This window comes from Phyllostomus hastatus, unplaced genomic scaffold (assembly GCF_019186645.2).
Source record: "Phyllostomus hastatus isolate PE091 unplaced genomic scaffold, TTU_PhHast_1.1 phas_contig_86, whole genome shotgun sequence".
In the NCBI taxonomy this organism is placed as follows: domain Eukaryota; kingdom Metazoa; phylum Chordata; class Mammalia; order Chiroptera; family Phyllostomidae; genus Phyllostomus; species Phyllostomus hastatus.
Genome location: NW_025333977.1, coordinates 7,091,025 through 7,116,745, shown reverse-complemented (window position 1 = coordinate 7,116,745; position 25,721 = coordinate 7,091,025). Strand labels below are relative to the sequence as shown.

Below are 25,721 nucleotides of genomic sequence, written 5' to 3'. Positions count from 1 at the left end.
TCTTACCTTAGCATAAGCAATAACATCTGTCAGTAACTAATTGGCATAAATTAGAGAAATAACACTACAATAGCCATTGAAAAGTTTTCATGTCACATAACCTATTTTTATGTGCACTAACCTGAATCTCCTACTAAGCTGCACAAATTCTTCTTTAAAAGCTCCTACTTAACTTTGGAACATACACATTTTGTATTCCATTTTACAACATTAATAACACAAGATTTCTTCTAAAAAGCCAAAATAAAACCCAAACTGGCAAACATTAACACACAGAGACCCAAAAAAATTAAGTAAGAAAGAAACCCTAGGAAAAAAATTGACAAGACTCAAGAGTTTAAACACCAAGGTAACAGATATAACAAGGAAAGCCTTTAAAGAATACAGTAAAATGAAAAACCCGAGAAATCTCAAGATGTCTGTCAAGATGCCAGCAAAAGAGTATTTTTCTGAAATCACTTTCCAACATGAACTTATTTTAAAAATAATTCTCAAATGTATATAAAAATGGGCACTTTATGGTGAAATGAACATACAACTTGAAAAAGAACATTTCTTTGCCCCAACATCATATATAAGAAGCTACAAAATACTGTTCTGCTGCCTGCATCTATTATCGATGTCTTAAGTATATGACTTTTTAAAAACTAAGACAATTCAGGACATTAAATACTAGGATCAAAGGATGATAAAAGGCCGAGTTCTGAAAACTTTGAGAAGAATCTTGGGTGGTGTCAAAATCACTTTTGACTTCAAACTGACTTTTTAAAAAACTCAATTCAACTTGTTTCATTATGAAATCTAACATAAAAAAAAAATTGACTCCATCCACTTAACCATATAGACTCTGAAATAATAACACTTTGCAATCTCTCTTTTGCCACTTTTTAAACTGAACGTATAGATAAGGTGTTCTTCTAAACTTCCCCAGAAAGCACCAACTATACAGAATAGCCAAGTATGGTAACCAGTATTTGTGGTATTTTATATTCTCTCAAGGTAGAATTCAACTCCGTCTCTTAGCCTTCTTTTAGAATATACAATAATTTCATATTCAATCAAGAAAACTAACACTGGGGCCCTGGCTGGGTAGCTCATTTGGTTAAAGCATTGTCCCAACATGCCATAGTTGTGGGTTCAAACCCATCTCGGCAAATACAAGAATCAATTAGTGAATGCATAAATAAGTGTAACAACAAATTGATACTTCCCTAAAATCAATAAATAAAAAACAACAGAAAATAAGTTTATCAAATATTTGAATAAACCACTGTGCAAAATACACAAGTTTTTTTACTAGAATATTTAGCCAAATAAAGTACTAGTGTGAGTACCAGCACCACAGATTTTTAAGAGCACCTTTCCTTTGAAGAGCTTAAGTAGAAATATCTAAATGGAGTAACTCAAGAGTCCCTGATTAAGAGCTCGGTACATGCATAATCCCATCAAATTTTTCCTAACATTAGTAAAGCTACATATCTGCCAGAGTTCTTTCAGAAAGAAGCACACACTTTCTTTGGCTAACACTGTTGTGTTCGGGGCTGCACCATATGGCTCACGTGCTGGAAATATGCCACTACTGGTATCAAATGCAACACATCCCGAAGGTTTATGAGTCCCAAAGTGATCTAAATAGAAGCACAAATGTGTGCAAGCGCTGGCCTGTAACATCCTTAAGGAGTTATGCCGAAAAAGAGTAAAGTCAAACTTGAAAATGTGACCATAACAACTAAGCACTAAGGTCCTTCCTGGCATCATCCAGAAAAGTCTTCTTCATTAACTTGTCAATTTATGGATTTCGATATTGCACACATTCAATTTAAAGCTTGTCAAACACTAAGGCAATGTATCCCCACTCCTGGATTTTACATTCACTTTGGATGGCTCAAAGAACTGAGAGAAACTGATACCTTTCAAAAGCTCCCTCCAAAAAGCAATTATGTTATACTTTGAAGATGAATGAGATGTCAAGTAATATTCTTGGGCAAATTTAACCTATTTTAGTATTCCAAAAAGTTGTTTTCTACTAGTTTGTGTTCAAGACTAATTTCAATGATGTTGATACATAATTTGGACAGTTCAAGGTTTCTTGAATGTTCATCCAAAGTGGCACACAGAATCATTTTAACTTTTTCAAAGACAGGACAATTCTTTCACAGTACATTTGATTTGAAGATAGATATGACATTTGACTTGCAAGTGAGCCTTGACTTACTCTGCCCAAATTCTAACACATCAAAATGGGATGAAAGTAATGATGAGATAAAAGAGGTTTTTACTTCTGTGGAGACAAACTGACTTACAAAAGCTAGATTAGCATTTTCTTCCTGAACAAACTCAGAATTGCTTTAGCTAGAAAAAAATTATATATTTTCTTGTATATTGGCTTTAAAAAGTTAATTCTTCTTTCATAAGAGTTGTTAGAAGTCAAAGAATTCAACTAGATAGATTTCTACTCCAAAATACATTTATCTTTGGAAAATAAGGTAACAGCTATAGAAGCAGTGTATTAAGAGAATAAAATGCAGTGATATGAAATATGTGTAACAGTCACACATGAAAGTGTAAATATACAGAATCATTCATACACATTTATAAAGAGAATGGAAAGGTACCTAAAATAGCATTTTTATATATAAAATTTTCATATTAAAATATTGCTCATAATAAATAAGGTGGTATTATGAATTTCATTTCCCTCTTTCATTTTTATCTTTAGTAGTTCAGACTAATCTAAGGATTTGTTAAACTTCTATTGTTTTAAAAGGTGAATTACATTAAACTATGTTTAATAAAATCACACTGTAACAGTATATTTAAATAGTCACATGTCATAAAAATTAGGAAGGGCCATTTAGAAATTATGGGAAAGAAGATTCCCAAAATAAGCCAAAATGATCAACCCTACAAGCCTAAAGTGCAATGATCAGCTTTATTTGACAAAGATAAATACTGCCTTTAAGCTTGGCAAATTTCATGAGCCACGCCTTTCTTCAAGTTGCTCAGAGTCCGCATGCCACGCCTTTCTTCAAGTTGCTCAGAGTCCGCATGCCCGGCAGACCAGCGAACGGCAGGGCGCAGGAAGTGAGTGTTCAGTGTAGCTCAGTTGTTTATGGGCAGGTGTGACTTCATTCCCGTCCGTCCCACTTGCAGACACGGTAACTTGGAATAGTTCTTGAGAAGCTGTTCGATGGCAACGTGGCGGACGTGGAGCTCTGAGGCTAAAGAATCTTTTTCTTGCAGTTGGTGCGTTAACACTTCAAAAACTTCTGTAAAAATGTAGAAAGAAGTTCCATTTTTAGGACACAGAAAGCTAACCCTATGATTTATATTTCAAGTACTTTCACTGAAAGCATTGGGTAATGTTTGCTTATGAAAGTGATCTGATACCAAGGAAACAGTGGTGTTTTGATCATTCGAGGGTGTTCTATACTTTGCATAGCCAGCTGCAATATGGAATTCCTTTTCTCCACCAAGTGAAACTTAAGTGTCATAAGCAATGACTATATGGATATGCAGCAGAAATGGCAGTACAACTACCTCTGAGACACTTTTCCCAATTTGGAGTAGAAACAGGTTCGGTCAGTATCTAATATGACTTAGTGCAAGATAAGTGCACGTTAGTGCCTAGGTCTAGAACCCCAAGTGGCTTTGGAATCAGACTACTCGGAATGACAAACCTTGTTGCTACTCTTACAAGTCCCAGACAAAGGAACTTAACTATATTTTAGTTCTCCCTTATGTATTGCCTTCAGGAGAGTAAATGTCACAAGGTTACTGTGAGGGTACAGTAAGTTTATACTTGTAAAGTACTTAACCACAGAGTAAGTACTTGATAAATATATGTTGCTATTACTACTGTTATTATTATTATTTTATTATACCGAGAGGCTCTGTGGTCAAGAAATGCCACTAGCCTTGGCATTAAACCCATAGGGGTTAGAATCTTTAATCTGTTACTGACTAAATAAATGCATGATCTCTGTAAGCACCTTAACTATCTTTGGAGTGTAGTTCCCTCACAGAAATGGGAGTCAATTGTAAAACAAAATAAAATAAGAGACAACTGGGGACTCAGAACACTGTTAACTGTTGGTGTTAGAATCATATTTCATGATGTTAAAAACTACTAGCTGGTATTTTTTTAAAAGATGTTACGAGGTTTAGATTACCTTAAAAAAAAGTTATCTTTCAGAGTAAATCCTGAAGTATTTTTGGACAAAACAATACTTTGTCTGGCATTTGTTTCAAGGTAATCCATGCTGAGCTCGGAGTGGGGGCGAGGGTAATGGGTACAAGTGGGGATGAAGGAAAATTGGCTATGCTTTTTGTAACAGCTGAAGCTGATGAAGGTGGGTCAGGGGATTCACTGTCCTATTCTTACTGCCTTTGTGTCTGAAATGGTTCAAGACCAGGACTAAGACCTGCATTAAAGAACTGTTAGGAAGGCCACCTGCACAGTGCCTGGCACAACAGCAGGGAGTCAATAAAATAGCAGGGAGTCAGTAAGAAGGTAGAGATTAAGATGTAGTCTTCATTTTCACTTAAAAAAAGAAAATCCTATTTCCCCTGCAGTTCATAAGGAAGGTGTTCTCTTATTCTTTATGCTCTGGAAACTCTTAACAGGTTCTAGTCCCATTTACAAATTTAAATGCAGATAAAGCTAATGTTACCCTGTTATAGGGGATTTTCTGTATCAAAATTTTCACATGCAAAAAAAAAAATTGACACCGATTCTTTACCCTGTATTTGCTGTTGGAGCTTTGCATTCAGTTGCTTTACCTCACCAAAAGTCATCGAATTCACTGAAACATGAAAATATATTCATTATTACCACAACAACCTGAGAAAAGAGGCTGCCTCCATCCCTAACACAGTATCTTATTTTTAAAGTATTTGTATTTATCTGCCCACATAACATTCCGCAGTACCCTAGGATTAACTCTTGCAGTGTGGAGTTTTTAAATCCTAACCTCAACCCACAGTAAAAAATATATCTTATATCACCCCCAGTACACTCCCCTGAAACAAGTTTCACTGGAAAGCACTTTATCAGGTCAACTGGATTCTGCTATATCCCATCAAGTCAATTTTGCTTAAACATTACCTAGTTCATCATTCCCAGTTTGGAAAACACTACTATAAAGTACTGAGAACAGTCTGAAAAATCATGTTGTCTACCCAGTTATATAACCTTAGATATGTAGAATCAAGAAGTTTTATAAAAATATACCCATGGTCCCTTCTTGCTCTAAAATTATTTGATTTTAAGTCAATTAAAATTATCTCAGCTTCTGTGAGCTTTTGGAGATGCAAACTGAATGAATCACTTTTCTAACTTTAAATAACACATTACCTTTGGCCTTCAGTAAAATGTCAGATTTTTGTTTTGAAATGCCACTCCCAATTAGTCTTACAGGGATTGGCAATGTGACAACATGTGCAAGCCAATGGTTGAGGCTGGATTTTCACTCTATATGAACCTTGAACTTTTCTGTTCAGTTTGTTGATTCCATTTAGTTTAATAATTTAGAATGGCAAAACAACTCATGGTACTGCAGGAGTCCAATGCTTAGGATGTAGTATGGAGGATTCCAGAGAACTGATGGAGCGTTTTAAGACATCTCATTTTTTATGGGGAGAACCTGTCACTTAAATAGTCTATTTACCAAATCTACAATTTTACAGCAAAATTCTTAAAACACCAAATACATAAGGATGTAAAAAAAAAAAACCAATAAAACTCCGTTTCACCTTTCTCCCATTTTACTTACATTCCTCTCTGCTGTAATGAGGATGCTGGGTCTGGACATCTGCCTCTTCATTAGAGATTGTCTCTTCTTTTTTCTGTGCCTGGTTTTGACTGTGAGACCACAGTCCACTACTGTGGCATAAAGTGGCACCCGAATCCTGTAACACAGCCAGCCCAAAGTCTGTACTTTCTCTCTGCTCCAGTATTCTTTGTGTGCAGTCTGAGAGGCCAGCTGTAGTTCCATCTATCCACTTAGCAGAATACTTTGGTACTTGGGAGTCACACTGTGGGAATAACTTTTTATCTGGGTTATGCCGAAAATTAAACAGTTGATCCTGGGGATTTTTAGAACATTCAGAATCTGAATCTACATCCTTATTTTGTGCATACTGTACAATCCAGTTTATCTTCTTACTCAAAATGGTTTTAACGTCTTCATAATAAGTACTTTTTGAAAGCTTAGATCGAGGACAGTCCTGGTTTGCAATCAAATGATATTTTTCAAAGCAGTCTTTATGGCCCCTTAATGATGTGGTGTGTAAGAGATTAGATTTTGGTATTCCTATAAAAAAATAAAAGAAAAATTTGCTTTTCCAAGTTGCATTAATATACAAACCTTAGTAAAACACAGTCACTGATAGTTTGTAAACTAGAGGAAAAAATGCTAAAGGATATTGGTATTAATAATATAAAATGTGGTCTAATAATTCTGATTCAATTTAACTATATATTCAGTAATATTAAATTCTTACAAATAGTAAAGCCTTTTTAAGGACTTCAGGATTCACCTTTCACTTTAGTCTAGAGGCATGTTACTACATACAATATAAACAAAAACACTACTGAAATAGCAATTTCCATTTACAGAATTTTGGCCTTTACATTACTGTGCTTTCTTCACAATCCTTCTGACTACACTAGCAAAAATTGCTCTTATAGAAATGCTTGATTATTTTTTCCCCTGACAAGAGCACAGTAAATTACGTTCTTCAATTATTAGTTATGTTTTTACTGGGGAAAAACCCCAGAACCAGAAAATATGTATTTTAATAAAAGCTTCAGAAAGTTAATGTACTGTTAAGATAATAAGTATGAATAAAAGCATCTAAAATGTTTTTCACACTTCAGTTTTATACTTACCAAAACTTTATCAAGATAATTTTATCTTCCAGAAAAATGCTTTACACAAAATTATTTTTCATATAGCAGTAAATTCAATCTGACAAGATACAGTAGCCAGAATAATTCTTCAACGCACAAATGTTCATTATACATCATAAATAATGGAAATATTCTCCTTATACTTTTGTATCTCCCATCTTTTTTAGTAGAGCTTAAGTATGGTAAATCAATTGTTTTTTTAAATATAGAATACATTTCAAATGTAAATTTCAGACTACAGAAGGTTCGTACATTTTCACAGGTTAAGCCTTACTGGTCAAGTCAAAGAGCAGTGCGTTTATACTGAAGGTGAACAGGGACGCGGAGCTGAAAGTGAGTGCCTGCCGGAAGCAAGCACTCTAAATCTGCTTAGCTTCAAAAACAGAGTAAGTGGAAAGCCACTCAGGTGCTAGGTTAAAAAAAAAAAAAAGTTTTAGCTGACTCATTAGAAAAAAATACATCCTTTGTTTTAAAAATTGAAGTCATAACCATTTTATTAACTGAGCTCCAAACTCCAACTAATGGTAAGATAATGAAGTACTTGCCCTTTAACGGTAAACCATCTATAAAAGTGCTTGTGAACAACCAAATGGGCTCCCCATCGGTCCTTCACAGGCTGTGTGAGCACACCTCCTGGACACTGATATTATAAGCACATGTGAACAACTGTCCTCGTGAGCTAAATTTTAGTATCTCAGCGTTGTTTCTTCCACTGAACAAAAAAATTGAACTTAAAACAGAGTATCACACACTTTTTAAATACCCCTTTCCTACCTGTGCTGCAATTATGTGTACATACATTTTTAAAAAATCAGTTATTTTATCTGTTTAGGTCCCATTTCCAGCAAAGTTAAAATACTTAAGTGCAAAACCTCGAAGTTCTATTTGATAACCTAGTGTACACCTTTGAAACTAGGTAAATTAACAGAGAAAGTTCACAAACCTTGCTTGTCAGAAAAATATTAACAATTCTGTTATACAGGTTTTAGATCATAAGAAAGACAAACTGTATTTAGTTTGAACTATAAACCAAATAGCTCCATTCTTCTGTTTGATTCTAATTTTGCTCTGGGTACACAGCAGGCAGGTAGAGAGAACTTGAAACCTGCCTGCTTCACTCACTTTGGAAAATGTATTAGAGAGCTTCCCCCTGCACTGTAAACTCTGTTAGGTCTCACGGGCGGGCGAGAGATGACCAGCCAGCCCCACCCCCAGCCCCCACAGTAAACGTCTCATTCTCATTCCATGGCCCCAGTGCTGACCCCTGCAGCAATGATTTATTCAATACTTGAAACTAAAAAGTAAATTAGAAGATTCTCCTCCAAGTAAAAGAAATCTTTTAGCATATAAAAAGGTTCAAAATTAGGCTACACAAAAGTGATTAATGTGGCTGTTAAATTTTAAAAATTTATTTAGAAACTTCAGACATTGTATTAAAAAAATGTACAAAACAATGAATTTCCCTATGTACCCCACAGCTTTAACAACAGGTCAATATAATATATATCTATTTGAAGAATAACGAATTTGAGCTTCTAAAATGTTTTTATTCAGTGTTGCTTCTTAGTAATTCATGTAACACAACTTGCTTCAGAAATAATTTTTCTTTAAACTGTTACTTAAATGCCAAAATGAAAACTAGGAACCCAGCTAGCACATGATAATATGTACACAGTAATCTGTGGAGATGAACAGCAAATCAGAGAACCACTCTATTCAATTTACTGTGAAAAAGAAAATATGCTACTAAAACTTCAGATTCTGATATTCAGGAGAAAAATCCCCTAAAAATGAAACAAACACACAAAAGTGTCACGGGTAAGACTTCTTTTTCTTTAAAGATTTTATTTATTTTTAGAGAGGGAAGGGAAGGAGATAGAGAGAGAGAGAAACATCAATGTGTGATTCCTGGGGGCTGTGGCCTGCAACCCAGGCATGTACCCTGACTGGAATCGAACCTGCGACACTTTGGTTTGCAGCCCGCACTCAATCCACTGAGCTATGCCAGCCAGGGCTAACGGGTAAGACTTCTGATACAGCGTACATTTCGACTTAGACATCTCGTGGGCTTCTCAAACTCACCGTGCCTAAATAAACTCTTTTCATTCTCACTAGTGGATCCCCAAACCCCGATCCTCTTCCTGAGTCTGGCACCACCAGCTGCTTAAGGAAGAAATCTGAGTGCCCACCTTGACAGCTAGCTCTCTCCCCACCTTCCCAGACGTTCTGCTGTCCATCTTAACAGATTCTCCTCTCCCTACCCCCGTAAAATCTAGCAGCACATCTCAAATCCTGCTTCATTTCCACTCCCACTACACTATCTGGGTCATCATCATCTCTGTCTAGTTCTCATTTTCTCTAAGAAACATTTTCTAACCACTGACTAGCTCATCACACTGGATTTTCCAATTGCCTCTTCACTGGCCTTTAGCTCCTGTTAGTAGGTTCTGTGAGAGAGAGGACTGCATCTGTTTTACATGCGTCCTCAACGTCATTGCCTGGCACATAGCAAGTACTCCAGAAAAAAAGAGTGAAATGAATAAAAGTAAAAGAGTAAAATTGAAGTTCTATTCAAACAAACCAAAACTCATTACCAATTATCATTCAAGGACTCCTGCAATGAGTTCTTTTTGCCCATCCTAGCAAGGGAGCCAGGATGCACAATTTTGCCAGCCTGCTCAGGGGTTAATTAAAGCATCTTCCAGTGGACTTACTCCTATATTGAGTTTAATGGGCCATTTGTTTGAAAAACTGATCAGTGGCACTGATACAGACATGCCATTCCTGTGGAATCATTCAATCTGCCAAGCACAGTGAGGAGCTTCTACTCAATTACAAATTTTAACAGAAAATTTACATATACTGACTATTTTAAAAGGGCCATTTTATGTCAACTGTAGCTCATTCATCCAGATCTTTATCTCTTCTTTTAGCGTGCTAAAAATTTAAAACTTGAGCTTTGAAGTTCAATTTAAAAATATTTGTTACATAAACATAGTGTCCAACCTGTGGCCCAGGATGGCTATGAATGTGGCCCAACACAAAATTGTGAATTTACTCAAAACCTTTTTTGAGTTCATCAGTTTTCATCCGTATTCGTGTATTTAATGTGTAGCCGAAGACTTCTCTTTCTTCTTCTGGTGTGGCCCAGAGATGTCAAAAGGTTGGACACCCCTGGTTTAAAATATCCCATGTAGTAGCAAAGGACACAAATAATTAAAAAAAATGTAATACACTGACTACTTCAGATACTTGAACAAACTACCTTTTCATCTAGAAAAGAATGTAAGTAGCCCACTTAATTTATATCTATTATACATGGCATTTGATAAACTCTTGAAGTGATTTTTCCCCCCACCTCTTCAGTTTGAATTAATATGAGAAAAAACAATTGCTATTTTCAGAGATCCCAGTTTCCCAACTGACTTTTCAATTTTAATTGCATTTACAAGTGTAAACAGTTCGAAGCACTAATTTGTTTTCTCAGCAGCTTTTGAAAGGGAATGAATCTAAATGCAATTAAATGAGTTGATAACTTTTGAAGAGTTGAGTTATAAGGAATTTCCAAATCAGTTCAACAATAACTGCCTATAACTTGCTTACTAATAAAAATTTTGAAGGCCAATGTAACTGATATCCTATTATGAAAACTTCTTTCAAATGTACTTCAAAGATGTCCATGTAACTTTTTTTTTTCACGAGGTCATTATTTTTAGAGAACCAACACCTTAACTGGCACCCATAAATGCTAATTTTTTTAAAGTAGTAGTTTCTTTCATCTATTTGTAAATTTTGTTCATGATTACAGTTGTTCTAATTCCCCATGGTCCCCTTCGCCCCAACTCCCCACTTCCCACAGTTGATCCCCACACCGCTGTTCATGTCCACGGGTGATGTACATGTTCTTTGTCTAAACTCTTCACCTTTTTTCAACCAGTCCCAGCCGCCCCCTCCCCTCTTCAAGCTATCAGTCTGTTCCTTGTCTCTGTGCCTCTGATTCTGTTTTGCTCATCAGTTAATTTGGTTCCTTAGGTTCTAATTACATGTGAGCTTGTATAGTATTTGTCTTTAATTGCCTGGCTTACTTCACTTCACCTAATAGTCTCCAGTTCCATCCATGCTGCTGCAAAAGGTACGAATTCCTTTTCTCCTGCTTCATAATATTCCACTGTGTAAACGTAGTCACAGCTTTTTTATCCACTCATCTCCTGATGGATACACAGGCTGTTATCAAATCTTGGCTATTGTAAATAACGCTATGAACATAGGAGTGCATATATTCTTTTGTTTTAGTGTTTTGGGATTCTTTGGATATATTCCCAGTAGTGTCACTGGGTCAAAAGGCAGTTCCATTTTAACTTTGTGAGGAAATTCCACACTGTTTTCCACAGTGGCTGCACCAGTCTGCATTCCCACCAACAGTGCACTAGGGTTCACTTTTCTCCACAACCTCACCAGCACTGGTTTATGATGGCTACTCTGACAGGCATGAGGTGGTATCTCGTTGTGGTTTTAATTCACATCTCTGATGGCTAGTGATGCTGAGCATTTTCCCTTTATGTCTGTGGGCCATCTGTATGTCCTCCTTAGAGAAGTGTTTATTCTGGTCCTTTGACCATTTTTTAATTGGATTGTTTGACATCTTGGTGTTGAGTCATAAGAGTTCTTTATGTATTTTGGAGATTAAACCCTTGTCTGATATATCAGCAGCAAATGTTTCCCATGTAGTGGGTTCTCTTTTCATTTTACTGATGGTTTCTTTAGCTGTGCAGAAGCTTTTTAAATTTGATGTAGCCCCATTTGTTTATTTTTTTCCTGTTTCCCTTGCTCCAGGACATATATCAGCAAAAATATTACTATGTGAGATATCTGAAACTTTACTGTCTATATTTTTCTCTAGAATTTTTATGGTAACACAGCTTACATTTAAGTACTAGTTTCTTTTAGATAGTGGCTTTTTAGAAATTTATATAGGCAGTATATTTCTGTATGAACAGTGGTATTTTTAAAAAGCTGATCTGTCCCTATTTAATAGTTTTCTCTTTTATCATTTTCCACCTCATCTGATTTTATTATACCACTCTCACATTCTTTGAGAACCCTCCCACTAACCCATATGGCATGCTATCCCCATTTCTATTCTTTAAATTCCTCTTGAAGATCAATTTAAGAAAACCTGGTTAAACCCAGAGAAGAGCAAAAGACACTCAAATGTAGATCTGTCTACTTACCACTGTCATGAATTTTTCCATGCTTATATTGAATCTGACTATTGTAGTGACATAATTTTTTCCCTTAATAAGATATTCCAAATGGCACTAAAAAACACCCACAAAATGAAAACACTTAAGTTCTATCACATGTCCCATTATCTTTGGCCTTCCCACTTATAGCCTCTTGAAGAAGACCTTCATGATGTGTTCATAATGAGGTAAGCTCTGCTATCTTTTCCTCATGGCTCATCAGCTGATCAGGTTCAACAGCCCCGTCGGCCAGCTGACTACACTCCTGCTGCACGGCTTTGTAGTTCCCACACGTTTGAGTCCTAGCATCCGACTGCCTCGTGCAGTTCACTCGATGTCAGACTTCACCGTAAATCTGATCACTGTATTTTGTTTCCCAGTCAAAGGCATGGCTTAAATAATTTGGGTATTCCATAAGTAGACCAAATATAATACACCCACTAGCTGGATGTAAAGTGTAATACACATGTGATCACATTGTTAGTAGATTGGCTCTAAGGGAGCAAGCACTTCATCTTGAACTTCAAACTCACAACAGAACTATAAAACTGGCAGTGTCAGTTTTCCAAATGGTGGGTTTCTGTGTTCTTCCTTAACATTTAAAAAAGGCAACAAGAATTTAGTTATGACTGCAGTTCCAGGTTAACGTGCTGTGAAGAAATTTTAAACACAATGCCTTCAAACCTGACCAACAATCTGTGCAGTGCCGCTTCCAAACATTTGTTTATGAAGCTCACATTTTTCCCAGCTTAAAGAATTTTCCATGAGTAAGATGTTTTTCTTTTTATGATGATCTTATCTTGGTTGCTAAGAGAACAAGCACCTGCATGTTTATATGCTGCACATATTAAGAATCTCGAGCTTCTTTAAGCAAGTGTTAATTGTAAAAACGGGAGGATAGCTGCATTTAGTTGTACTAAGACAGACTCAAAAAACTGAGATACTACTTCTTTGTTTCCGAGGGTCAGGTTTCTGCTTCTAATAAAAGAGGCAGGGGAAAAGCTCTGCAAGTAGAAGTGGCCACCAACAGGCAGAAGTCTGGGTCCACACTGCAGACAAGGTTTGTGTAGACTATGAATATTTTAGAAGAAAAAAATTCACGTGTAATATTTAATTTCTTGGTTTCTCTTAAAAACGAAATCAGAAGATCTGGCAGCCACTTGTTACTAATAAGAAATAGCTAGTGGCTGATCATAGGGTAAGTGCTTTTCAATGCAAAGCAGTTCCTATCGTTTCCCTCATGAGTGCAGGTACCTGTGACATAGCAGGCTCTGCGGCCATGTCTGTTATGACAGTTGTACTACATGTTACGGCTGTGCAGTAATAGTACAGGTCTGGGTAGCTTCTGTGTAAATATTGCTAGTTCCAGAGATGCTTTGATACTGAATTCGATCCTGCTATTCTGCATTTGATGAGCAAGCAGCAGCAGCCAAGCCATGGTTCAAGAAGCATTATGAGAATTCTATTTGTAATCATAGCCATTCAGTAGGATGATGCTCAGACTGTGTATCCTGCCATGGAACAAAAGGCAGGCAACTAGAGCAAAGGGGAGAAGGCAAGTATGGACAGTCAGAGCACCTACTTCCTTTCTAAACCCACAGTAGGGCAGGCTTCTGCCTCTTGGAAAGTTTTGTTAGTTGTCTTACGTGCCTTAGTGAGTGCTGTGATAAAGAGTGCCCCACTTCCCTCCCCGTCATGCCTTTAGCTAACTCAGGAGTCATTTAAGAGTCAGTCGTGTACAAGTATCCAACGTGCTGTTTAAGAAGTAATAAGTAATTGTTTATCTTTGCATTGCTAGCAGATGGAATTATTGGCAACCACACCAAGCCAACATACAGATGGGCTCAGCAACTTGTTTTTCCGTATTTTGAGAATCACAGCCCTAAAGAAAGATATACCAACAGGTGGTCTTTAGATAGCAGATTTCGGTTTAGAGATATTTTATTCCATTTTAAAGTTTTTGTGTGTGCTAAGAGAAGGATAAAGCAGTTAAAGCAACTTAATCCAATAAGTGAATTATAAAGGCAAATTTCAGTAAGCAAGGTGTTAGTTCATAATGTTAAGAGATAAACTTATCCTCAAATAACTGAGGAAGCCAGGGTAGAACTTAGTTCTTATGTTGATAGGAGATGCAAATTTGCAAATGATTTGTCAAAAAGAAAAACCTGTCTCAGTGACTCTTTTTCATTAGAACAGTTGGGAAACACCTACATAACAACTGTCATTACTAACAGGGTACAAGGACAGCAATTCATACTGGATTGAACTCATTAATGTTGCTACCTGTCCAACAGAACTGGGACAACGGACATGTTCTGTATCTGTGCTATCTAAGAAGCTGAAATGCAGCCAGTGTGACTGAGGAACTGAAGTTTTAACTTTAATTCACTTTTAAAGGTGTTTTAATTTGAATATCCACTTGTGGGGAGGCTACCAGATTGGACAGGGCAGTTTGTCCACAGGTAATTTTTGAAGCCAAAAGGGCATTTGTAGTAAGAATATGATGAAAACTATCCATGTTCTTACTGACAGTCAACTATAAAATACTAAGCTCATAGCAGCACAGAACATAAAGAGCTAAATTTGTTTTTCTAGTACTTAAAATGTATCAAATTAGACCAATAATCCAACTGACAGAAATATATATATAACCCTATTTGTTCATTTTTCGCTCCTAAATAGCTCTAATTGAATGTACTACCATTTACTCCTAAGTTTTTGTGTATGAAGGTGTCATAATAGACTCCTAAAAAGCTACTCAAATTAACTATAATATGACTGCATTACCAGTTTTAAATATCTACTTGTGTGTGGTATATGAAAACACTAATTTTCAGAAAAAAAAATCTTTCTTACAGATAAACCAGGTTAAAGGATACATGTTACTTAAGAGAGAGCCCCCCCCCCCAAACGCCTACAGAGTAACACCAGATGAATGGGGGCACAAAGTAAATCTATAGGTTGGAACTCAAGAAATGTAATAGTCACATGAACTCTTTGCTCTTCATCTCCTGAACTGCTGTCTGTTCAGGTAAAGTTTTGCATGATTTATTTCCTTACGACAAATAAGAAAAACTAAATAAAAAGTTGTCCTGAAGCTATTTTAAAACCTCAGTTTTGCATCTCAACTTTTTTGCATACACTGGACTTACTGTTCTTGAAATTCTAGTTGACTACACCTTAAATAAATGCTTTCTAGCAGCATCTGATAAACAGAGATATTTAGCTAGTGAATTTGAAGACAGTTATAATTCAATCACTACTAATGGTAATGGTAAAAATTAAGATTGATGGGAAACAATCACTACAACGCACCAACCATTTGATAAGAAAAACTTAAGCTAAAAATGCAATGACTGATGAATTATACTGCCAAATGCTAAAATACAAATATTTTGACCATGTGTGAATTGCATAACAATTCCAGAGTAAAAAGAACTTTGACCTAAACAAAGGAGTTAGAGAACTGGCACACAGTGAAATGTTTTTATTATGAAACAAGTAGGTTTTTTTAAAATAGTTGATTATATGGGGACCTTTGACCTAAACAAAGGAGTTAGAGAACTGGCACACAGTGGAATGTTTTTATTATGAAACAAATAGGTTTTTTAAAAATAGTTGATTATATGGTATTAAACCAGTAGTGATGGAGGACATAACAAATGACAGGACCTGCAGCTTGGGACATGCCTTTGACCAAAAGTCTTCCTCTGAGAATTTAAGCTACAATACAATGAAATGGGAATGTAATCAGACAAGCAAAAAAGATGTCCACATAAGAATGTTTTAGTACTGGTAAATTGGAAGCAAACTAAGCTTTCATCAACAGGATACTGCTTAAATAAATAATGGTTCAATGGAATGCAACCTTTAAAAAGAAATCAACATGGTAGAATTTTACCTACAAACATGAAAAGATGTTCCTAACCCATTAAATGAAAAGGTTGGTTATGAAGTAATATATATATAGTTTGATTTCATTTCTTAAACCCAAATGACCACACATGAGAGTGTACATGCCCATACACACTTGACTGCAAAAAATAATGTAGAAGAACCAAAAACATTAAAAGATTATTGATGAATAAGTAGGATTATGGTTAATTTTTTCCTATATTTTAATTTTTTCTATAATAGGCAAACTGGTTTTTTTTTTCAATGAAAAACATTTAAAAATGCCTATAAAGAAATGCATTTGGTTTGATAGAAAACAGTGTTCTTTAGTCCCAGACAAATTAGTCTTTATGTACTGCACTGTATGTTCCAATGAACTAAGGGAAACAAAAGAGATTTAGATAATGAAATGTAAGAGACACACACACCTAAAATTCTGAATTTCTTTTAAGATTGTAAGAATTTTTTTAGGCTAACAATGTATCTAGCAAAGAGAAGTATTTAACCTTCAAATGAAAGCTGTTCTCTCCCAAAGTAAAATCATAGCCACATTACAGCTTTATCCGGCAACCTTGATGGAGATCCAAAGACCCAAAGGGAGTGAGGGAAGAAAGACACTGATAACTGAACACAACTCAGACTGTTGATAAAAAGCAAAGAAAGGAGTAAAAGGATGTGCTGAGCAGCTGCTCTGTGAGGGCAATAATGGTGGTTAGAACACAAAAAAAACTACTGAAAACCAACTCAAGATAAATTCAAACCTCTTCAAAGTGCATAAAACATTAAATTACTGTGTCAGTGGAGAAGCTGTTTAATATACCAACCAATCACAGCAATCTTTTCAGTGATATTTCATCTTTTCAGATGAGAACAAAACCCTTCTACATTTGAATTTAAACTAGCAGCAACATTTGCATCGAAAACTGTTTTTACCAAAAGGTTGCTGTATTCATCAACCCCCTTGAGATCCTCACAGCAGCCCTGTGAACTTTGTCAACGACATTACTTGTATCACCTCCACTGAATACATGTACCCCCAAAAGTAAGTGGTTGCATACTGGGAGGAAAGAGAAGTAAACAGTGTTTAGGGGAGGGGGGAGGGCGGAGGGCGAAGTGGGGAGGCAGGGACAGAGGGAGAGATACCGGATCATGAAATGTTTTACGTGTCATGTTAGGGAGTTAAAAGCTTAACCTGAAGAAAATGGCAAGGAATCAATGGAGAGTTTAAGACAATGAATGGCATGATCAGATTTTGTATTTTGAAGACTTTCTGGTAATACTGTAAGAGAAGAAAGGGGAGCATGGGGCAGTAGGGGAAAGGGGGATTAAGTCCATGAAAATAAAGTAGCCTTGAGATAATATTGGTAAAGAATTTATATTTGTTTTAATTGTCTTATCCTCAGCTACTAGAACAATTTCTAGCACACAGCAGTTGCTCAGTTAATATTCACTGAATGTGTGTAAAAATTGCTATGGACTCAACCACACAGCTTTAATTCCGAGTTTTAAATTTTTATGGGTGCAAACTATTTTGTTTTACAAAGCTACCTGAAACAGATACACAGTTTAAGGCAGACACTGCTCCCTTGTTACAAACTATAAATCGAAGGCTTAGTGTTTAATGGTTTTATTCTCCTAGTCAAAATCCTAAAGATGGTGTGCTAAATTGGATTAGAATAATTTATATCCACTCTAACTAGGACTACTGCTGATAACACTTTGATAATTCAACAGTATTACTTAGCCACTTTGATTTCAATCACTTAGTATTACCTTTTATCCCCCAATGAGCAATAATTGGGCCTCGGATGTACCTCAGTTGATATGATACTGCCACTGTGCAAAGCTTAGTATTACCTTATTTGAAATTCATACTTAATGTTAATTTCCTATATAATACAGAGATTAAATTTAAGGTGCTGTAGAAGTATGTTCCAACCTCAAAAGTGCTATGCAAATATAAAGTTATATTTTCTTTATGTTACATTCAATAATAAACACTCAAAAATTTTCTTAAGTTTTATTAGAATGTCAACAGAAGGACACTAATTCTTAATATATTTAAAAAATTTTTTAAATGTTCTATTGATGTTTGTGAAATTCAACACGCATTATTTTCTAAACTCACATTAGGCTTTATATTTTAAACTGCTCTTTTAGTTAATGCCAACGTATGATGTTTGCCATTATGGCAAAAAAGGGGAAGAAGCTAATACCAGACGGAGTTACCTATATACAGCTTCCCTATCACAAGCGATGGCCACTTTTACTTTAGAAGAAAGATACTAGTGTGTCAGAAGCAGGACAGAGGAAGAGTTGTTGATGAGACTTCAAGTAGTCTTGACCTCCAAACTACCTCAAGAATTTAAAATCGAGATTCAGACTGCTCCCTGACTACTGACCATGTGAACAGCATTTCAGGCAGAAACACAGAGAATCAAGAATGAGATTAAACATAAGCATTAGGTTCACCAGTGCATTAACCAACAGAAAACACCCATAGACTCTTCTTATTGGAAAGATTACTAATGATCTGAACTTGGGCTGGCTCCACGAAAAATCCACAAATTAGATGAGAATAAAGACTGAGATGGACTGCCCTGGCTGGTGTGGCTCAGTGGTTGAGTGCCAGCCTAAGAACCAAAGGGTCACTGGTTCGATTCCCAGTCAGGGTACATGCCAGGGTTGTGGGCCAAGTCCCCAGTGGGGGGTGCGTGAGAAGCAAGCACAAATTGATGTTTCTCTTCCTCCCTTCCCCCCTCTCTAAATAAAATCTTTTAAAAAAAAGACTGAGATGGACTATAAAGTCTGACTGAGATGGACCAGTAAGCATTAGTAATCCATACTAACCAACTAGCAAGATCAACTTACACTGGAAACTTCGCTTAGCACAAGGGGAACTGACCCAGTCTTATAAATAAAAAAGTTTCTCTGCAGAAAGGGAAAGAAATAAATTATTAGAGAAAGGTAAAAATAATAATTATTCGCACAGCATTTTGGCACAAAATAAAAGCAGATAGCATGAAGTAACAGATTGGAGCCCTGGATCATTTCCCTCTCTAGTCTCATTTCTAACTTTGTCAGATTACCAGTGAGTTTCATTATTGGCTCCTGACACCCTGAGCTACCTTCTTCCAAGCCTCAACAGCTTAGGGACAGTAGTAATTTGGTCATTACACAACTTTTGAAAATTTTAGCACAATGAACTATAATGAATATTAGTGTATTTGATCATATACTCATAAAAAGTTTATAGTGTCTTAAGGCCAAGGACAGGATATCTATATTAAGAAGTTTATGCATCTGTCTCTTAATTCTAAACATAGACAAGTTTTTTTTAAGCTTTTATTTATTGATTTTAAAGAAAGAAAGGTGAGGGGTGAGTGAGGGAAAGGGTGAGGGAGAAAGAGAGGGTAGTGCAGAGACTGAGAGACATCCATTTGTTGTTGCACTTATTTATATGCATTCACTGGCTGATTCTTGTATGTGCCCTGATTAGGGACATACCTGCAACACTGGTCTATTAGGACTATGCTCTCCAACCAACTGAGCAACCTGGCCGGGGCTGACAAGTTATTTTAACAGAGAATTATAGTAACAAAAAAAATCTTTGTGAATATTTAAAAATATTTGTCTTCAAAGTATAATTCTTAGGTCTTTGAAGTCTATGTCTAATAAGTATATAAAATGTAGACACCATTCCTTTAATTACCATGAAGTCACAGAAAAAAGGCAACTTAGAGCCATGCTCAGAATACGAAATGTTTCCTACAAGATTAGATTGTCTTTTGTTATTTCTCTTTCTTCTTTTCTCTTCATTTCATAAATATATGCAGGCACATAGCTTTTAAACAAGAGGCCATTTGATCAGACCACTTTTGATCTGACATAAGCAACAAAAGATATAAAACTTTTCTCTTTATTACCAATGTGTGAACTCTAAACTCAGCTAACTGTGGACTCAAATGCTAGCTTTGGGCCAAATACATGGTGATGGAAGATGACCTGATTCTGGGTGGTGAGTGCACAATACAACATGAAGGTCATTTATCATAGAAATGTACACTTAATACCCATGTAATGTTATTGGCCAATGCCGACTCAATAAATTTAAAACAACAACAAACTAACCTAAAAGCTCCTTAAAACTTTTTTAACTAGCTTCTTAGCTGGAAAAAACAAAAAAGAATGCTGTAGAGCAAATTTAGCCATTAGTAAGCTAAGAAACCAGGCAACAGCAAAATTACCATATTATAAAAAAAGTGATACCAAATTAGTAAAGGAAAATGTCATATTTTTTAAAGTTCCTCTTACAGTCTAACATTTACTGGCTGGCACTGTGCTGAGAACATGGTAGAGGAAAGGAAACTGCAAAAACATTTAAAAATGTTTACTGACATAGAAAAGAATATGCCTCATTATTTTTAGGTATGGGATTATTTTATTACCACTTTTTCCGATTGATTTCTAAAAACCTGTACACTGATATACAAACTAAAATTTTGTGGAATTCTCTTTTCCTAAAACTTCTAAGATTTAAAAAATAATCTTAGGGTACTAAAATAATTATAATGTACTAGCTCATCAATGTTTTGTAATATACTAGCTCAAAATGTATTTGCAAGAACTGAAAACTGACTTCAGATAAATTGAGAAGAAATTTTAATCTTAAAATAATTTTCTCACAAAGGAATAACTGGCATTAAAATCATAAAACCTTGAGTGTACACAGAATATAAAATAGTTTTAATTCAAAATGAGAACTGGTTTTGTCTTTTAAATTAAAGGCAACTATTATTTCAACAATGTAGGACTTATGTCATGCTTATTGAGATAGCTGTTATCAGGGATGAGATATTAATAAAGATGGTAAATGAAAAATATTTGTATATTCTTTATATAATGATTGTGAACAAGTTAAAAGACATACTCAAAAAAAGGTAGAAAAGCAATTATGAAAGTTTTTTTTCTGTAGAAAAATTTTATCACAGCATGAATACCACTAATGATTTAGCAGGAAGCATTAATTAGCTAGGAAAAGTTGGCTAACTTAATAGCAGTGGTAGCCAGTTAGGATTCAGGAAAACAGGTTTCTAATATATGCCCTATCAACTGAAATAACTACTGACAGTAGTAGATCAATGGAACTAAGTTCACATATACTACAACTAGATCATCAGGCTTCAAAGGCAAGGACTGTCAATTACTGCTGTAACACTTCAAAGTATATTTCTTAGGTCACATCACCTCTAAAATGGATAAAAGTACCCCATCCCAGAGCTATTTCCAGCTGAGTAAGATAATCCACATAAGGTGCTTAGAACAGTGTCTGGCACAGGACTGTTTACAAAAATGCCTTCGACTTAACAATAGCTTGCCATTACCACTACTGCAACCCTGAACAGTCCAACCATCTGGCTGTTTCCTTCTGTGTAAAACACAGGTTTGAGTTAGATCATTTCCAATGCTTGTGCCCATCTAAACTGAAAATCTATAAGTAAAAGAATATATAGGGCCAACTCTATTTCCAAAGAACATAAAATTATAATCTTTTATGCTAGCACGATGAAGGGCATGGTCATTTAAATGCTGCCAAAGAATCATGTTTTTTAAGTAACCCCTTCAAAATTAGTTATATTTACTATATTTATTAAAACCAACAGGAAACCACAGGAAATCCATGATCTCCCATCAGTAATCCTGTTCAGCAGCTACAATTATTTTTATTTATTTATTTTTATTTTATTTTAATTGTTGTTCAAGTAGTTTTCCGTCTTTTACTCCCATCCCAGCCCACGCCCCAGCCCTTCCCACCTCCCTCCTCATTTCCAGCGCCCCCCCCGTTTTTGTCCATATGTCCTTTATACTTGTTCCTGTAAACCCTTCCCCTTCTACAATTCTTACAGAAAGTATAATAGCAAAACTGTCATAACCAATATGAACTTAAATAAAAGATGACTGTCACTAAATAACTCATGTTTTAGTAGTCTACTTATGGTTATAATTTTGTCTTTTACTATAGAGTATCTAAATATATTAATTTGGTGCCCACGACAACTTCTGAGAAGTCCTAATAGGAATCTCAAAGTAAATAATCCTAATGTGTTCTTTTTTCCTTCCTTTTTTTAAAAGATAGGAATATTTATTTCTCCTACTTAATTTATAAGTACAGAAAATGAAAATTTTCAAATATGCAAACCAGCAAAAAAGAATGTGATACTGCTTTGAAACCACCCAAAATTTACAGGTCTAACAAAATCTCTCTGCTGATGTTACAATTCAACCTTCAAATAACAGGCAAACTTTTTTATTGCAAGAACATTAAGATTCTTTTTAGTGTGACTCAAATATTTTTTAAAATCAAGAGTTTCAGAAAAAATGGGGGATAACCATAATAGCACAAACAATAAAATTAAATTAGAGTTTTACCATGACATCAAAATTAAAGAAATATTTTCCATGTTTCTTGGGACCAAACTATCGTTATCTAGAGACAATTAACTATGCACTAATCCAAACAAATACAGAGTTTTCAATAACAGAGTTTTTTTTTAATATTTGGAGAGCTCTTCTTCAAATACTCTTAGAGATACTAGTAAGAAATTTCAAAAGCCTTTTTATACATAAAAAATTAGTAAAGGTGTGTGAGACCACTGAAAAGAGGTTATCTAAAAATTTAAAAATGTTTTCTAGATAATAAGACAGCACTAGGAAAGTTCTAGCTCACCGCCAGGTACTAGAATGGTGAGTTAAAGGAATTAAATTACACTTGTTCAACAGAGGAAATGTTTGGTTACCTTAGCTCTTCATGTTAAAATAACATGAAATGCATACACGCACACACACAAATGTCTGTTAAAATCTGACAATTTCATAAACTCTCAAAGCAGAAAGCATGTGCATCAGTCAATACTCGTCTCATTTTTAGTGTAAGTAAAGTTAGTACTGTGTGTAAGTTTTTTAAAGAGAGATTTTTCTTAAATTCGTGGCTAACTACAGCTTCATTTTCATAAACCCTTATCTTTCACAAATAACCACACTTCATACTTGGCACAATTTGCAGTCATTTAAGAAAAATTTTAGTTTTACCTTATAACTAGGTTCACGTAAAGTAGTTGTATAAAGCTCAAGCCATAAAATGAATCTATACTCTGTACTTACCCTCAATACTTAGCTCAAAACAAACGTGGCAGAAGGAGAGTGTCTCTTTCTCTGTTCCCAGTTTACAAACACTGCAAATGTTGTCATCATTCAAATCAATGTTTACAAAGTGCTCCTCCTCGTTCATAGTGCCCCTATTAATAAACAGAAAAGGAAAGTTGACGCATTTTCAAGTACTTGCCCTTAGGGCTTACAGCAATACTAGGAACTTCCAGGAAGAGAGGGATGCTGTGAAATTTATCTAATGCAACAGCCCATCAAACAAGCATCGCCAAACTTGCACTTCAGTGTGCAAAGACACAAACCTAGTAACACTTAAAGCCTTGCCATAGGTGATACTACACCCAAGGGCTTTTTTGGGTCCTACATTTCATTTGGTTGAGATGGGTGTCTGAAAGAAAGCGATTGGCGGGGATTCTAGTCCGCCCCTCCATCCCCGGAACGCACGCACAAAGAACAGCAGCGAGGCCTTTTCCGCTGCCGGGGTCTGTCAACCTACTTCGCGCAGTTAAATGAAGGAAAAACGACCTGTTCCGGACCCCGCTTTGTTAACTTCATTGTGTTAGATGTGTTTCGCTAACTCGGCGTAGTGAGGCTTCCCGTCGGAGATCAGCGGCGGGAAAATGCACGTGGAAACGCAAACACCGGGGCAGAGCGTCCCGCCCGCTTCCAAAGCACCCCAGGGTCAAAAGCCCGGCAGCTGCTCCACCGTGCAGGTCAGGCACCGCCAGAGGCGGGGTGGCCAAGTCCGGCCGGGAGGAGCTCCCGGCCGCAGGTTTCCCTCGCCCTGGGTTCCCGCCCACTCAGTTAAAGTCCGGGGACCAAGGCTGTGCGTCTGCCGGACTCGGCGCCTACGGGAGTCGGACAGAAGCCCAGCCTTCGACGTTGGGAGCCGCGTCCGCTGCTCAGTGGCGGCGGTCCCGAATGCATCTCCCTTCCGTCCTTCTGGGAGTTCGAGGGAACGCAGAACTCGGAGCGCTAAGCCCGCGAGACCGCGGCGAAAGCCGGTCGGGGACCAGAAAGCAGGATCCTTACCGTCCAACTCCGCGCGCCGCCGCAGCCGTTCTGTGCGGCTCTAGCTCCTGCAGTATTGTTTCCGGCCGCAGCGGAGGCGGCCGCCGCGCGCCTGGCCCCGCCCACTCCCGCCGGTGCCATCCTCAGAAGGCTCTGGGGGTGGTGGCGGCACTGAGGCCGTAATTGAGCGCTGGGACCATGGCCGCGGGCCTCACGCCTGCCTTCTCCAGCCTCGACACCGCGTCTTCCACTTGCATGCCGTCCTGATTTCTCGTCACTTCTCCCGGGTGTCTTAGCGTTCTCTGGAAAGTGGCGCTTCGCACGCCCCCACCTCCGGCCAGCAGATAGACCAGTCCATTACCACCTTTCCACTCGTAGTGGAAACTCCTGCCCCGGGGCGGGGGCCACTGGCTGCGGGGGCGGAAAAGTGAGGAGTGGATGCTAGAAAAGGACAGAGCTGCGTGGGGCGGACTTTATTTGAAAACAGTAGAGTGAAGCAAAATAGTCCCACTGAACTTTTGAGTTGGATGGCAGTTAGAGTATATAATGAGGGAAAAGTTCATATTTCAAGTTTCATAACTGAAGGGTAATACTGAATACAGAATCCTATATATTACAGTTTATTTGAAATGGGGCACCCCTCTCTTATAATATGGCACATTCGTTGCACGCCCACTGGGGCAATCCCGGAGCCCCACCTCTTAATTTAGGTCCCGCTCCTTTTACAAATTGGGGAATGAAAGATCTCATCTTGTTTTGATCCTTCTACGTCATTTTTTTTTTTTTTAGGTTAGAGTTCACGTAACTGCTTTCACTTACATTTTCTGTTGTAATCTTCACGGTAGTCTAAAGAAAGGAAACTGGAACAGTTCTGTCATTTTGCAGCCTACAGGTGGTAGCCCAGATTATCAGAAATCGAGGGACCTTGAACCCAAGGCTGCCGGTGTAAAAATCAGTTATTTTCTAGAGCATCACATGCAACTTAACTGGTTACATTCACCCTATGTATACACATCTTAGTATTCAGGCAAAGACTTAAAGAGACTCCCAAAATCCTTTTTATGTATACTTCTTTCTTTCTAGCACCCCATATTGCAAATTCCAGATGTTTCATAATCCTCAAACTCAATCTTTGTCTACTCAGCCCATCTTTGTTTGGATCTCCCTGTGTGGACCATGGTGTGAAAGTACCTCCAGTCATTAAATCAGGATGATTGTAGAAATCACCTCATTTATTTCTTTTCTGTTTGGGATCACATTTTTGCCCTGTGTCACAGTGTCAGAAAATAGGTATTTCATATATTTTGCACTGTTTTCTAACTTATAAACAAATGCTCTAGTACTTCTTACTCCATCGTGGCTAGGATCCATTGTTATTTTTGCCAGTGGATCCTTTATTCACCAAATAAGAGGCTGGGTTGCCAATTTATTTGCCTTCAGTCTAGTTTTTTTTTTTTCCAGTCTATTCAAAGTCTATTCTGAAAAAACACAGATGA

At 36.8% G+C, this 25,721-nt stretch overlaps 1 protein-coding gene across 2 annotated transcripts; it reads right to left on the bottom strand.

Moving 5' to 3' along the window:
* Positions 1-362: 362 nt before the first annotated feature.
* CUNH21orf91 (chromosome unknown C21orf91 homolog) lies at positions 363-24,382 on the bottom strand. Of its 2 annotated transcripts, XM_045851638.1 has the most exons (5): positions 24,247-24,382; positions 23,212-23,345; positions 5,775-6,314; positions 4,743-4,805; positions 363-3,269 (listed from the first exon to the last, which is right to left on the bottom strand). In XM_045851638.1, exons 2-5 carry the CDS (start codon positions 23,336-23,338, stop codon positions 3,103-3,105), a joined length of 897 nt encoding a protein of 298 aa, XP_045707594.1. In that variant the 5' UTR covers positions 23,339-23,345; positions 24,247-24,382; the 3' UTR covers positions 363-3,102. The 2 variants fall into 2 exon arrangements, with proteins under 2 accessions (XP_045707594.1, XP_045707595.1); XM_045851639.1 differs by lacking the exon at positions 4,743-4,805 and having other exon boundaries at positions 3,141-3,269.
* Positions 24,383-25,721: the final 1,339 nt, after the last annotated feature.

Coding starts and splice junctions, on each gene's coding strand:
- CUNH21orf91 (XM_045851638.1), bottom strand. CDS start 23,338: ATGAACGAGGAGGAGCACTTTGTAAACATTGATTTGAATGATGACAAC. Junction 6,315..23,211: donor TTTTGAGCTAAGTATTGAGG/GTAAGTACAGAG, acceptor ATTTTTTTATAG/GAATACCAAAATCTAATCTC. Junction 4,806..5,774: donor TCATTACAGCAGAGAGGAAT/GTAAGTAAAATG, acceptor TTCATGTTTCAG/TGAATTCGATGACTTTTGGT.